We start from the raw sequence: 16545 nt of genomic DNA on the forward strand, positions 1-16545 counted from the left end.
AAAACGGCCATGGGAATGATAAGTCTTCATGTTTGCTGGGATAACAGAGGTAGTTTTACAGCACTTGTCCTATTGTATGGAGTATCATGCCTTGATTAGCTAATGTCTCTGAGGGCCAGATAAGTGAGGATGAATGTCCTGCCCTAGAAGCTTTCATGCTTTCTCTTGGGCATGGCTATCTATGGAGAGCTGCAACAGAAATCTTTGTACACATACAGAAGGTCCCCTCTTTAGAGAAAAACATCGCGGAAAATGGAAAATTGTTGAAATTACATTGTTTTCCATGGAGAATACATGGTGCAGTGTTGTCATTGTCTCATTACAGACCACATGACTGAGTACAGCCACTCAAGAGACTTCTAAAATGGTCCCACAAAGGAACCTTACATATTTGTATGAGAACTACTCCAGGAGAAGAATGTCTCTGTCCTACTGGCATAAAGGGGGACAGAAACAGACATGGCACACTCATACAAAATATACTTACACACCATTGAGTGTGCAAGAATACACAGAGATCTCCTTGAGATCCCTGGCAACCAACTCAAATATTGCTTTAAATATCAGCACATCCAAACAACCAAAGTGAATGTGCTTGAAACACTGCCAGTCAGTGAAATACAGGCAACATTTCAGGTTATTGTATGTGCCATTAATCTTAACATATTAATGTATTTCTACAGTTACTCTGGGAGCTATAACTTGTGTCTGCATCAAGTTTTGGGTCCTGAAATTTTCACCCAATATTAGAGATTTTCATGCATTATTTCTTTTCAACATAGGACTTTTTAAAAGAGTATTAAGTGAAGGTTATAGCCATTTCGAATTGGAGCTTGATCCAAAAAATGCAGGAGACAATTGAAGAATTCCTACTCGCTTCAATGAGCTTTGCATCAAGTTCTTATTAAACACAGACATCTGCAAAGGTATCTACAAATACACAATGTACTGGTCTGATGGCTTGGCAGGAAAAAATACCAGTCACTGTACTGTAAACACTCTATTTTGTTCTTTACTCCCAAAATATCATTTGATACATTTTAATGTTGATATGCAGGAGAGGCAAGTAGATGTTTTCTCTTATTTTGCCTGAATTTTGAAGCATGCAAGACTTCCCTGAAGTCAGCAGACTTACTTCTGATTTCCACCACTCAAACAGGACAAGCACATTTCTGTGTTTACTTCAGCGTGTTGGTTTTATTGCATGTGCATGTGGGTACAGTGTGACCCTAGAGCCCTACCCACTTTCCAAGGAATAGTGGAAAACCATGCCCAGAGTTTTAGTGGCAGCACGTAGTTTTTCTTTTCTAGATTTTAAATCTTTTCTCTAGAACTAAAAACCTTTGCTTCACTTGAGTACACAGCACAGCTGCCAATTTTTAGTTGTTAAAACAAGATCATGTTAAAGTATTTGGTTCTTCCCTCCCTCAAAAGAGGCTCCTGAAGATATGAACCATATTTGGTTCAGGTAATTAAATAAACTGGCCAAGTTTAGACAGGCTAGACAATATTCTGGCAAAAAATCATAAAACTGAAACTAGCTAAACATTTTCATTTTTTTAAAAAAAATCACCCTTGACAATACAAAAAGAGTGAATTTATATTCCTGTACAAGTAGAAGTAGTTAGAAAATATGAGGCATTGCCTAATCCTGTTTTAAGCACTGTTATGGCTGTGCTGCATTACGTACGCTTATAGAGCAGTACATTTATAGTAAACTGGGTAAGGAATTTGGGAGTAGGATTAACGAGCTTTCCTTCCACACTAGACTAGATCAGATCACAGTAGGAGATCAATCTGCAACAATTCCCGACTTTTGTTCAAGAAAAGAGAGCATAGTGAAGGTCAGAGACAGTCTAAAGAGCAGCATGGCAATTATTTACTGACATGAGACTGGAAAGAATATCACATGGAGCACAACTTGGACTTTAGACACGTAGGAAAGAATGGTTCATTTTATGCCACTAATCATAGCCAAGGATTAAGATATTTTGGAAAAGCCCTATTATTTCTCATTCTGCAAACCCGGATTTCATTACTGGTAAATCATGAAGTTTATGAAGTCCATTCATATAAATTAATTTCCTTTCCTGATTTCCATTGGCATGTGAGACACAGATATATAACAGAAATAAAAGTTTGCAAAGAAAAAGAAAAAGATACACAGAAGTGTCTGTTAGTACTTAAAAGCAAGGTAATCTTAAGTAAGGATGTAGCTAGAAGAATCGTCCCTACAGATAATACATTAATTCTTAAATAAATTGGTTTGGGGTCTGAACAGGTAGAAATCAGTGCAGGTGCACTACAATTAGATGGATCTATGCTGACTTACTCCAGTTGCCTCTATCAAAAATACCCAAAGTTGAGTTCTCCCATTCGTAAGATTTTAATTTTGCAGCAGCAATGCAAAATCTAGATGTCTTTTCCATATTATGAGAAATATTCCCACCTACACATCTCAGCGAAGAATTCTTATAATCATTTTAGTGTCACAAGACGTGGGGCTTTCCCCCTTCACTGGTGCTTCCCCCCAATGAAAGCTTTTCATATGAAATGTAAATTCATCTTCAGACAACGTTCTGAACACAGATATTCTTCCAAAAATAGGCACAGGGAGGTGGTGGCCACATCCCTCAGGGGATCATGCACAACAGAAAGCATGATACAGCCTCATCTGGCGTCACAGGCATCTGCCAGCTCCTCCCTACAGCAGGTTCTGAACTGACAGCAGAGAAATCGTGCTGGTTGCTGCAGAAATCTAGATTTTATTATCAGAGAAACCATAAAAATAGACCTGAAACTTCAGGTATACATCTGGCTGACCTCTGGCTGGCCGACCAAACTTTTTTAGGGTCACAACTCACACCGTGAGATGCAGACAGCCCTGTGTCTTTCCCCCTTCCTCACTAAAATAAATGACAGTAGGTTTGCTGCAAATTTCAAAAGCAGATTTTTTCCCTGAATATTCATCTAACAACCAAAGAAAAGGTCCATCCATTTGTAGATTTCTTGGCAGGAAATCTGGCATCTCTATCAAAGTCTGCTCACTTTTCATACACTCCTCTGTGCTGAGTGCTTGAATCCAAAATATTCCTTATAATAATAAAGTCTACCCTACAGTTAGCTAATGGTACTGTTATGCAAGAGCAGGTCTTGGTTCCAGCAAAGTAGTTCATGGCAGCAGAAGGTGCTCTGGTTTAAGTTGGTGATGCTCCCCATGACAAAATTCAGTGGAAGGGAAGGGAAAGGATTAGAGAGGAGTTTTCTCTTTTACTTTAGGAGATGACTGTTTTTTCAGAAGTATCCAAGTGATTTCGGTCTGGAAACACTTAAAAATTTTTGATGAGACACCATTCAGTCCAGGTGCTTTTCCTAAGATAATATTAAATATAGCTTTGGAAAATTCAGCAGATGTTCTGATTTTTTCTAGTTCAAAATTTCTTTTGCTACTACTCTGCCTTTATGTAAATAGCTGACTCGAATTGATTCTTTAATACAGTGATTCATAATCTGTTGTGAATCTCCTTTTAATTTACTTGAGAGTCTGTTATTATTTTCCCTGATTTAACACATCCTGTTTTAGAACATCCATCGAAGTTGATGGAAAAAATTTTCATGGCACTTGGATCATATCCTAAATGTAACTTGAATGCCATCTTTCGAAAGTTGCAAAGTAAGGGGATTTCCTGTTTTATTCTTCAGTTGTATATCTTTGAAAGTGAGCTTTTACAAATCCTCAACTGCCTTGTCAAGGTCTGATCACTTCTATTCATACTAGCACTATTTTTTCTGGGTAGTTTCCAACTGGGGAAAAATCGATGGATGATATATTGTTATTTTTCTCATTTTTACTGAATGCCCTGTTACACCTTAAGTCTTAAAACTGAAACAAAAAATTCTCACTAAGTTCAGGTGATGGGCCTGTATTTATTCAAAGACTACTTCCCACCCCCTAAATTTTCACCATAGTTCTGAGAGTTCTTTGGTCTCTCTTTCTCCACCCAGTAGCAGCTCTGAAGCCCTTTCCTTGCCCCTTAGAAAACCTGTCTGTAGAACACAGAAATAAGCCATGGGGTTATTTGAAGGTCCTGCCCTAGGGGAGCTGCCCACCAAACCACCTGCAGGCAATGCCTCCATCTCACTGCAGATCAACATAAAGGCTCCTCTACCCTCTCTCCTTGGATCTATATAAGTTTAAGGAGTACAATGCTCATTTCATCATCTCCTCTAATTTTTCTCCATACTTAAATTATTTTGGGGCAAAGTGAGGTATTCTTTAGACACTTTTCCACAGCAGTCAAATCCTGGGCTCTTACTACTCATTCTACTCATTTGTACCATTTCACTTTTAGACAAACTCCTCTCTCTCACACCTACACTCATCCTTTCCCCTCTTCTTCCAGAATTCATCTATGCTTTTTTTTAAATTTCTTTTTTTTTTTTTTTTTTTTTTTAATGGGGATGTTATATTTAACCCTCCTTTCATTTCTCTTTTTCTCAGGCCTTCTTTCACTCTGATTACGCCATCAGGTAGTTTCACAGCCATACTCGAAGTCTGAAACTTTAAGATGCTTGCTGACTGTTCTACAGCTTCATGAGACAGCTTCTATTTTATTTTCTTTACTAAGTTTCCCAAATAGAGTAAATGTATAAACACACATGTACTTGTCTGTACTTGTCACAAAGGGCCCCATTCCCCCCCACCCCTTCCAATGTGCTGAATCCTTTGCAGCCCATGCAGATCCCCAGTTTTGGCTGGGGGTCCTGGAGTCTTGTAGCACAGCTCTGCCTCTGCCAGCAAGCACACACCAATTAAGCTGAGGGCTGCAGCTATCTCTGGAATTGTGAGTTGGCTGCTAAAATAGCACCAAGAAGCTGCTTTCACATTAGCAAGTCCTTCTGGCAAACCTTTCCTTGACTTCAGCACTGCTGGTTCCTCTTTAAGATTTTAATTTATCATTGAAATGGCATGAAATATCTGGGATATCAGATTGCAAAATGGTAAGTCTGAAACCTCTAACCCCAGAGGCCATGGTCACCTTTATCTCTACAACTCTGACTACGTGCTGAACAGGGCAGAAATCAGGAGTTTGTCTGGTAACAATGGAGGTTTGCAGGTTCCTACCAAGTGGTGACAGCTCATCCAACTGTGCATCTGTGGTTTAAATAGATGGTAGTGTCTTTTCTGGCCTGTAAAGGTCCAGCACAGGTTTCCAGAAATAGTGGGAGAATTCCTGGAAAGTTTTCTGAAGCAGCCATTGCCCCTGGGTTTGTCTGCTGATGCAAAAAGCATAGTCTTCTCTCTATGGCTGATGGCAATTTCAGCCCTAGAATCATCTTTGCTTCTTTTTCTTTTGAAATGAGGTCTTTCCTCTTCCTAACATACTCTCTGTGGGGAAGAAAAAACCAAGAAAAAATGCCTGAGAACTCCTTTAAAGTTACCCAGGAGCTCAAGGTCAGGAATAGAACAGCCATCTCCATTTCTGGTGGCCCTTCCAGAGAGATCTTGTGCAGTGTCTGGCTGAGGCACGACTTGGCAAAACTTGGACTCATTACAACGCTCTGCAAAATCGGAATGTGCGTGGCATCAATTCTAGCAGGATTGAATTAAGTTCAGGAAGCTCTAACCTTTGACTCCTGGGGCCCACGGTGTGTCGTGCAGTGGTTATCAGCTAATGAGTCAGGGAAGTTTCTCAGAACAAAGAAAACAAAGAGTGTAATTGAAAAAGAAAAAACAAAAAAAACAGAACCAGTTTCTCTTTTTATACGGCAATTTCATACAAAGTCATGTTAGATTGAGAAGAACTTTTGAACCTCCCAGTACTACTGACCCAAAGACATTACTATGAGAAGAAGACGCCTGGAGAAGTTGTTAATGCCTCGTGCAGATGGTCTGAGGGAAAAGGCCTCAAGCCAATAGCTGAGTGCAAGGGTAGCCTGGAGCTGGGTGGAACCCAGTCATCACAGAGGAAAGACATAAGTCAACTAAAAGCAAAGAGATTACTTCAGTCTTCCAAAAGAATAACTGGATAGCAAAAGCTCAGATGCCAGCACTAGTGACAATCACAGCTCGGAGGTGAGCAGCAGTACGGAGCTGCAATGCCTCAGGAACTGACTGTGCACAGTAGAACCTCCAAGGGATGGGCTTCACCACCTGACCTCGTGTTTCTAAAAGGCTTTACTCAACAGGCACCTGCAGGATTTTCAGAAAAGTCAGTCATGAGTACAAGAGACTTAGATGACTCTCGCCCACCACAACTACAAAGCTGTAAAAGAATTTGAACACAAAGTCTTATAGATTATTTCAGACGCTTTATCTGCGTATGGATTTGCATATGCTGGACAGAAATAAAGGTTAAAATAAATATTCTTCAGTTTGTTATTTTTGGAGGCTTCTCTTATGACCCAAAATAGCATTTTTCTACTTCTTAAGTAATCTGCAGAAGATTTTGCTTATGAGGTGGCGCTGAAACACATAGTTTCCCTGAAGCACTAGAAAAGGAACTGACTGCTGCTCCCAGGATATCAAAATGGATTCATAATATCTACAGCAATACCTATTCTGCAACCCCAAAGGTATCACAAGAGTTATGAAACGGAACAGATCTTCATAGATCTCCCACAGAAATCTAACATCAAAAGCAATCCGGACAGTAGAGACATGAAGAGTAAAATCTTGTATTCTGCATTCTCTGCAGCAGTACGGCTGCAGAAGAATCAAAATTTAGTAGAGAGATCATGTTTTAGTTGTGCAAAGGAAAGGCAAGTGAGGAACATTCACGTGTTTACTAGATGCTTAGATAATGCATCTATAACTACGCTATAACTGTGTAAGAATCAAAGAATTAATCCACTAATTATGGATTTGGATAGCCTGTAGCATTGCTTTTTCAAGACTGTTCCAGTGCTCATACTGCAATTTATGTGTTCAAGAACAATACAGTTTGGGAGTTTTGACACACTTGCAGCACCATCTCACTCGGCTTTCTGCTATTTGTCTTGCAGTAGGTTTCACAGTGTGCAAAATACAGAAGACTTAAAAGTGAAGCCTGTAAAGGAGATAGAGGGCTGGTCCAGCTCCCTGGTTTGCTGTCAAACCCAGCCAGGCTGGCCAGCGAGGAACAGGACTGCAGTTTTCCTACTGCATTTCTTACTCACCGATTGTTCCCAGGTATTTTCAATGCCCAAGCTTTGCAGACTTCCTCAGTGACAGAGGAGGAGGGGAACATTTTGAGGGTCTGCTTTTTTTCATAAGCTTCCTCCCAGCCTGGTGATAAGCCCGCTGTGGAAGCCTGTGCCCCTCTTGGTTGCAATCAGCATCAGCTCCTCAGAGAGGAGGAAAGACCCGGAGCCAGGTTATCGAGCAGCCTGCTCTCTGCAGCCGTGGTCAAGCCACTATCAGGTCCCTGGCCCAGCCCCTGGCTGTCCAGCAGACACAGATGAAACAATGAGCGGTGCCGTGAAGAAATCTGCTTGGAAAAACTCCCTCTCTGCCTGTCTATCAGGGAGCAGGCTTCCATGAATGCAGCCATTATGTGTGCTTTAACTACCAGCCACGCGCTTGGTCCTGTTCCCAAAGAACCCAAAGGGAACGGTGTTATTGACTTAAGTGGGAGCAGAGGCAGGCCCTCCACAGCTTGGGGATCCAGCAGCTTGCCAGAGCCTCTCCAGGAGCGCTGTACGTCAAGTTGGGAAGGCTGCTCCCTCTGACACGGATGTGTTTGCTGGGCTGAGCTGCCAGCCCGGCTCTGCGGAGGTGCCTGTGCCTTGTTCTGCTCCCTCGAGAAGAGGGGCCGGCCACCACAACTTCCCCACAAATGTTTTGACAGAAGGGGCTCAGGACACCAGAGCACGGAGGCCAAAGCACGAGGCCACACCTGAGCAGCTAATACTGCTCAGCTCAGCAGAAACGACTCAAACAAATAACATATTCCTAAAATAATTTGCATCGGAACAAAGCTTTCTCACGAAGCTTGTGCTTCTGCAAGCCATGTATTTTCCTTGGCACTGCTCCAGGCTTAAAAGCAGATGTAAATGTTACCAAGGCTCAGATACAGCAACTTCTTCTCTGCCGACTGCCAGGGAAAGCTTACAGAAAATAACCAACAAAAGCTTTATTTACCATTTGAAACGGTAACACCAACAGCCATTGATACAGAAATGTAATAATGAACCGGGCACGGGAGAAGTGACTTCTTCCAAGCTGCTCCCAGCTGGAAGGAGAGGGAGCAATGCAGCTTCAGACAAACGCTTAATAGCTCCAAGTGTTAACATGAAGGTAAGTATGCAGATGCACATCAACTAAAGGTTGCTTTTTCAACACTGCTTTCTGCAGCTTTCCTGCAGCTTTCCAGGAGGCTTGGTCAGCCTCCTGCTCCCTCCACTATTGTCTAGCATCACTGAATGGGGCTGGAGCCCCTAAGGACTTCTCCAAAGGGACTGGACACTTTCTTGAAAGCCTGAGACTCAAGGACCTCCCTGGAAATGTAAGTGCTGACTTTGAAAGAAAGCAAAGTTCCCTACTATACTTCCCTACCATATTTCACAGCATACCACAGCTCAGAGGTAGGCAGGTCTGCTCTGCACACCTGGGGCCGCAGAAAACCAGGAAAGACACCTAGTCTGGTCATCTGTGCTCCTGGGGGCTTTCTTTTGGCAGGCCTCCTGGGAGACCCAATTCATCAAACCTGCTAGAAACAGCAAAACGCATTCCTGTGGGTGTGTGGTTTCGTGTAACAGGATCCCCCTCCAACCCAGACGTGCAAGCCCAACGAAGGTCTGACTGAATGCATTACTTCAGCCCTCCCTTACTCATCGCCTACAGCCCAAGCCCCAAATGTTAACGACTCAGCATGTTTTATCACAGTAGCATGTACACTTTCAATCATCATTAGAGATGAGGAGGGTCTAGGCTCAGGCACCACGCCAGGTTAAGTAAAACTTTCCATGAGGAAAGCTATTTGTTTTCTCCCAGAGCTGCGAGGCTTGGCCAAGAGGGAGGAAGGGAAAAGCTCACCCAAGCCAAAAGTGTAGACAGTGTTACTGGACTTTGCAGACTACCTGCATGTTGTTCTAATGACATTTGGACTACTGGAAATCACTGGGTGAACTCAGGAGTTTTCAAAGGCATAATTGTGGCAGAAGCAGACTAAACTTAACGCCTCAAAAGCCAATTGCTTTAATCATGAAGTTGAGATGTATGAAAAAGGATACATTTCAGCGAAAGAATAATTCTGTCTGCTATGGTTCCTGTTCAAATAAACTATATCACCAAACCACGTGCATTTCCAGAATATAGAGGAGAAAAAAAAGAACATATGGTTTAGACGCAGAAAACTTTCATATATACTGTATAGGAGATATATGGACTTGTCAGACATCTAACGGTTCAACACTGTAAGCAATTCATGGGAATGACATTAGCAATAGCTCATATTACATCCAGGAGTTACAGCTTTTACTGCAAAAGTTATATTTAAAAGAGCTATGTTTAAAATGAAATGGCTGGCAGGAGTGCAGCTTTTAGTAACACTTTACCTGTGGTTTTGCCACTTTTACATACTTATTGGGGGCTTAATACTCCCAATTTACCCTTTCAGAGTAAAATACAAGTCGCAATGAGTGCATTCATAGGCACGGTGCTATAAAACTCACAGCTGTGCAAAGACAATCACAGGAACAAAAGCCTCCTTGTTTTAAAAAAGATGATTATGTGGTTCTGATACTTTCTGCTAGCCACAGATCCAAACATCAGATACCTTTGTTTATGGCCTGTGTATTTTCATCTTACTATGCAAAGATTTATAGATCTGATCAAGTCAAGATCAGGATAGAGACTTTTATGAAAGCATTCATGTGGAGAGGAGGAGGCTGAATTAATATACAAAACTTCAGACAGGAGATCTGTCTTTCAGATACTGTTATTTCGGTTCTGGCTCCTACACAGGACTCAGGACATCCTGGTCAACATTTTTTTCAACAGTATGTGGAACTCTGGCCTCATGGCCAGCAATGGGAGTGTGCTCCTGATTTCAACAAGGCTGCCACTGCATCTCAAAAGCTGAGATTAGAAGCCAGGCCTTCAGTATTCAAGCACTGGGTAATCAAGTACCTCGATTAAAGAATCCTCCAGGATGCTGCTTTGCTTTCAATTAAAAACTGCTTTTGTAAAGTTTTGAGCATTAATATAACAGATGGGATTACAGAGTGTACAATACACCTTGAAATCTGCTGAGAATATAAGTCATACACTTTTTTCTGCTGGTACCAATGTGTTTCCCTCTCGCTTTTTCAAAATAGCTTCATTTTCATCTGTAATGAAAACTACATTCTTTGATGTTTCTAACAGCAGGAAATAATTTCACAAATGAGTGTCATTCTGCTGCAGGTAAAATATCTAATAGCTTGTGGGAGTGCCAGTTACAACCTGAAAAATATTTCTTGGCATCATCCATCCTGGTGAAATGAAAGAGTTGGAGCTCAGTTCTGTGTTCCACACAGGCTACACTAAGTCCAGGAAAGGGAAATGGGGATGAGGAAGGTGATTTCAAGTCACCTACAGCATCTCCTGTTGTGAGCCTGGCCAGTTCCCAGCTGCCTGGACATCCGGAAAGCTGTGTGAACTTCCACTCTCCTGCCTCTGGCTTCAGGTTTCTTCTACCACTAAGAAAGGCAGTTAAAATTCTGAAAAATTGTATAAGCTGCCCTAGTCAACAGGAAAGGAGGATTAGTTTAAAAGCAGACTGGGATAGCTTTTGACCCAAGGTAGATAACTGCAGAAAAAAGCACACTCAAAATATAAATATAAAGATGTCAAAGATATAAATTAAGTAAATTTTCACACCTGGTTCAAGGGACCAGGAAGAATTCTCATCAGCTTGTAGCTTCCCCAAATTATCCATCTCTTTGGGCAATACTAATTCCACTTCATGTCTCGAAGGGCTGTATAGCAGACACATCAATACCTAAATAACATGTGTTTTCTTGAAAGAAATTGCAGCATGGACTTGGACTAAAGAGGCCCCTCAAGCCTGCCTGCCTAATAATTTTCCATGAGCTCCAGCACCCTAGCACCCCACACTCCTCCCAGGTTAGATCTGAAAGGCAAGCATCACTTAACCTTCACTGCCTAGGGCAGCAGTGGCACATGCACATGGAGACACTGTCAGTGCCACCTACCAGGGTGTCCCAGTGTCCTGCAGGTATCTGCAAGAGCTCCTGCTGCAGAGGACAGGAGACACTCCCTCTCTCCCTGCAAAGGACCAGGGACTCTTGCAGAGGACCAAAACCAGGCATAAATGTCGCAATTTCAACCACTTTTAATCAAATTTTCCTGTAAAAGCAGCAAAGGCAGTCAGCCATAATCTTTGCTAAGAGGCTGAACTCAAAGTGATTTGCAATGGGTGCTGATATCCAAGCCAGATACCTTTCAGTATCAAGAGCATAGCCATAATATATCAGGTATCACTTTACAGCTTGAGTTTTAAATATGTTCTATATGTGGAATCAAATATTCACATACTGAAATGGACAGCACATTTAATGAGTAGCCCAGGTGGCTACTGTAGATTTTGATTTACAATAAGATTGCCAAGACCAGAACTTACTTGCCAAAATGGAATTCTCTTTGTGTGCTCCCTTTATATTACTTCATCTACCCACCTTTACCAAAGCAGAAAAATGTCATATATAGGATCTCTATTTATATAAATTAATTGACTGTTTTTTTCCATCTATACTTTGCAGTGTAAATGGTCTGTATTTGGACATATTCCAGAACTAAAGGAATGAATATTACTTTGAACCCATAAGCAGAAACCAAAAGATTTCTGCTTGTAATGGTCCAAAACTGATATATGTATATTAGATACATAAATCAAACCTTCCTAAAGTGGTAAACAAGCAACCAAAATTATATCAGTTATAATCTGGGAAAATCAATTGGATATTTTATTTTTCTGGTAGTCCCCCAAGTATATTAGATGTCAATATCTCACACTTCTTAAATATTTTTAGATAAAACTGAAGGTATTAAATAGTTATAGGAGGCTGTGAAGACAAACTTATTGAGTGGAGCTTTGAGAACTTAATTTTTAATGTCATTAAAATATTTCATTAATCAGGGATGAGGAAAAAAGTTGTTATACTTGCAGTAGCAGGCAAGGAAAGCAGTACACCTGACCTGTCTCTGGCTTTCATATTGCTCACAAGTGCCACGGATATTCCACCCACTCCTCCAACAAGAAGAACACTTAGAGGTTGATATACTAGTAATTAAATGGTGATACCTTCAAAAAGCTCCTATTAAAAAAAAGGTCAGACATGGACAAACAAGTTGCTCCTATTTGGTACAAGCCACTTGCCAAAAGTCACGGTCCCCTGCTCCACTGTTATGGTCAGAGTGTGACTGAAACAGCGCCAGGCACAAAGGTGCTGCATAGATGCTTTGCCTTTTCTGTGCTGATCTCAGTGAGCAGCACCTCCTGGGACACCAGGAGCAATCACCAGTGGCTTCCAGGAAGTCACCAGAGGGGCCAAACTGCCCTTGGAGATTGTGTGACAGAGCCCAGACGTCACCCTTCCGTAACTGACAGGTGAGCACAAGAAGGGGATTTTTAACCAAAACAGGATGAGTGATTAGATAGTTGTTGGGGAGGATAAGATCACATCAAAAGTGGCTTCAACTCACACTTGTTCTGGCCTATGGGTGGGTTTCTGCCACCCAGAGTGACCCTGCAGCACCCCTTGACCCAGAGCACCAGGCTCCTTGGCCTCCTCTCGAGGGCTGGATCCAGCTACCGGATGCCGTTCCATGAGCTGACCCAACAGAAAACTATGTGGATTTTGCTATTTTGGGCGGGCTAATTTTCTATTAGCCTGCTCTGCTGCTCCCTAATCAATTGATATGACTCAAAGGAAGCAGCAAGAACATGTGACAGAACAAGGTGGATTGAGGCCACCCTTTCCACCCTTTCTGCAGTTCCATCAGATTAAATGTAATGTGAAACCAATGTCTGCAGTGGTGGTGAAAACACTGCCTTCATGAAATGCCTATAGCATATACCTGAACAGGCTTCCAGCCTGACTCACAGCTTCATGCTCCTGTGCTGCATGTCTGAGCCATGCCAGAGCTCTGCATGGTTTGAACAGGGCGTCTTGGCCAGCACAAATCCAACAAGAAACACTTCCTGCCTTTAGCCTCTTGTCCAGATACTGAGACAAATATAAAGAGGGTAGTAGTCCACGTCAGATATACACAGAGTGGATGACCTTTTCTTCAGGCAGTGAGATAATGTTTGGATAGGACAAGGCAGCTCATGCGGGTTGAGCCCCATCAGTGTGATGTCTGAGACAAGCCTAAATATAATTTTAGCTGTTTCTGATTGACCCTCTCAGAGGGAACTGATGGTATTTAATTCACTGAACTACAAAGGCTTGGGTTTCTTCCTATTATATATTGTTTTCAGGACTGTTATGTCTTTCTTGGTCTATAGCTCTTGTGGTCAGACAGAATGATTTTGAAAGCCAGCTAGATGCCAAAGGGAAGTGTATCTGGATTTGGCTAGCTGAAAAGATCTTCAAAGTCAACCTCAAGTATCAGTGCAGATGTACATGGTGGCTTCTACAATTAGTTGTGATCATCTGCTAGAGGACTGGTGTGCGTGTGTGTCCAGAGGAGAGTGATGGAACAGAGATTTATGCTGCATTTATGCTTTGTCAGACAGAATGAGCATTGCTGAAAATACTCAAACCTTTCTCTCAGACCACATGGTAACAAAGTTCCTCTGTTCCTCCATGAGAAACCTAAAGCAGACATGGCTGAGGTGCTTCATTTACCCTTCATCCCTGAGACACAGCCCCATCTCTCCAGTAGTGACCAGCCAAAGGCAGCTTTCATGGTTCTGTCAGAGAAGAGGTTCCTGGATTTTTGAGAGGTAAAACAGGAAGTCTGCCCCTTTCTTGTGCTTTTCTATAAAAGACAGCTATACACTAGGTTTAGATTTATCTAAATTCTCCTCCTTACATAGATAAATTCTGTTTTTTCTCAACCCCAAAATTCTGGCATGGCTTTTTTTGGTTTGTGTACATTTCTTATTTAGCTTGTTGAAATAATGCTCCTTGCAGCATAGGTAAGTGATAAAAATGCACCCTGCATGATGAAAACCTTGTCAAAAAGATGTGTTGTGCAAAACTAGTGACCTTAACTCTTAATTAGGAAAAGTTCCCTGGACCTCTCTGTAATGTAACCAATTACAACTTCTGTTAAGAAAAATAATTTTCCTAGAGTTGAAAAGCAAAGAGCAGCTACTCAGGCTCCAGAACATTAATTTGCAATCCTATTTCAGTGAGTAGCATGCTGTTTAAAATAGAATGACAAAATGTCCTTTTTAGAAAAAAAAAAAGTGCAATGAATTGTCCTTAAATTCTCCCTGAAGGACAATAACATTCAGATGTTCCTTGGCACCAATTAGTTTCAATGCAGCCGTTTAAGTGGCATTTCCTCTTCAACTAGCATGGTATGTTATATAAAGTTACGTGGCTATTGGAAGGGAATTCACATCCTGCATTAAGGTAACAGTCCAGAAGACTACTGGGATACTTAGCAGCAAACACTAAATCACAGTTCAGTAAGGTCACATAACCAAATTCCATATTATCCCTTTTATTACACTCAACTAATAAATATTTGGGAACTAGAGTCTTAAAAGTTTAGCACAGCATTTCAACTTTTCAGTGCTGAATGTAGAATACATATACATACAAAATCTTACAAAACCAGAAAAAGGAAAGAAAAGAAAAGAAAATAAAAAGCAGCAGCAAGGCCAGAATAAAAACGGGGGAAAAAGGTAGTCTTAACATCAGATGGAAACAGACTGAAAAGCAACACTGAAAGATATGCCTCCCTTTTTAATTTGAAACCTCTCAACTGAAGTAGAGCAGTTTAACACTTAGTTTCAGTGAACAGATTTACACATCAGACCTTTCACTGCATTATGGACGGGACAATGTTAAATATATTTTCACTGCAACTCCACAGGTCACTGGCATGGGCGTAAGCCAAGAACATACAGTTAAGATTATTACAACATAGCTATTGGTCATGCAGCTAGAGCTCTATGCTAACTAACAACATTTAATGCTTAGATAATGTGGTTTCATTATTGTGAATGAAATGAAAGGGTCCTATATAAAGACAATCCAAACAAAGTCCGTACCTTTCCACCAGGCTAGTTATGGAACTTTTTTTCCACCGGGATTCAAAAGAAGGGGAGGTTAAGGGAACTCACTGATAGAGCAACATGGTGAAGGCAAACCTGTGCTGTGGAAGACTTACCATCATCCAGGTACATCTGGTCCAATTCCTCAGGTTCTCGCTTGATCGTTACAGGAATAGGGGCCAAATTATGATTACTTTCCTCATGCAACTCTGGCAATGACAGTGGTTGGGTTGTTGGAGACTCATTTCTGTGAACCTTCGGCAGTTGCTGCTGCTGTTGACCCATTATGGATGAGTGAGTTGGACTGCAGGACTGCAAATAGGTTGGCTCTTGGGTAACAGATGGAACTGGAGAAGAGGGACTGTTGGGATAGAGTGTTTGTTGATAACCAAGGGGACAGCTACTGCTCAGATGTTGACTCACCTGCGGCTGCAGCATGACGTGAGATGATTGCTCGGGGGGGCTTGGGTGCACAACTATAGACCTTGGCACTTCCTGTATGGTGGGGACACCTCCAGCGGGCTGCTGAAGTCCGAGGTGACTGTGGCCCGGGTTGGGGATGCACTTGTAAGGAGAGGACGAAAGGTCATGCAGCTTGGGGCTTGCGTTGGGAGAAGGTGACATCACAGCGTTTCTCTGCTGACAGGAGGCAAAGCCGGCCACGAGGCACGAACCAGGATCAGGGGGCATCATGATCTGCTGACCGTAGTACGGTTTAGAGAGAGGGCTTAAGCCTTGGTTCATTGGTCCACAGGTTTGAGCAGGCTCATAGTCATCTGTGGGTTCTGTTTTTATAATTGGAACTGTTAAAAGAAAAAAGGTTTTAAATAAACATGAGTTGCGTATTGGTATGATCAAGTTGGCTTGTGGCTAGGATACCCTTTGCAAAACAAACAACGTCGTGAATAAGACTCTGTGTGTCTTTTGCCTAGTTCTCCCACCCTATAAAAAAAAAATGAATGAGTCATCAGCACAAGAAAGTCACAGCTGGTTCTAATATTGAAAAGGACTATTTTCTTTGGACTCTCCTCCAGCACTAATGTGCTATAAAAATCTATTTGCAAATAGCTGTGCTTCAGTGGAAGCTTTGGACCCAAGGGCTCCATGGATTTGTAGTAATCAAGGCAAGAATTTTAACTTGGATAGACTACTGCATTTCTACAGCTACCGATGGCCCATTTGATAAATGTCTGTACATGCAGTAAACTGGAGCATTATAAGTTGGGATGGGGCTTTTTGATTTTTTAGAATGGAAATGAAGTCACAAAGATACATGACAAAGTGTTATGCACAAGAAGTTTTCAATTATGAGGATATCTTTGAAATA

General features: G+C 41.7%; 1 protein-coding gene across 6 annotated transcripts in view; it reads right to left on the reverse strand.

Moving 5' to 3' along the window:
- NFATC1 (nuclear factor of activated T cells 1) overlaps window positions 1-16545 on the reverse strand; it is a 109350-nt gene that overhangs the window by 16110 nt on the left and 76695 nt on the right. For 3 of the 6 annotated variants that reach the window (XM_088168475.1, XM_088168483.1, XM_088168494.1), the window contains one exon: window positions 15335-16021. In XM_088168475.1, coding sequence (XP_088024601.1) covers window positions 15335-16021 — 687 coding nt within the window. Of the gene's footprint in view, window positions 1-15334; window positions 16022-16545 lie in introns of those variants that run through there. The other 3 variants (XM_014877722.2, XM_088168507.1, XM_014877738.2) reach the window with 3 other exon arrangements.

This window comes from Sturnus vulgaris, chromosome 1 (genome assembly GCF_052056855.1).
Source record: "Sturnus vulgaris isolate bStuVul1 chromosome 1, bStuVul1.hap1, whole genome shotgun sequence".
Lineage (NCBI taxonomy): Eukaryota > Metazoa > Chordata > Aves > Passeriformes > Sturnidae > Sturnus > Sturnus vulgaris.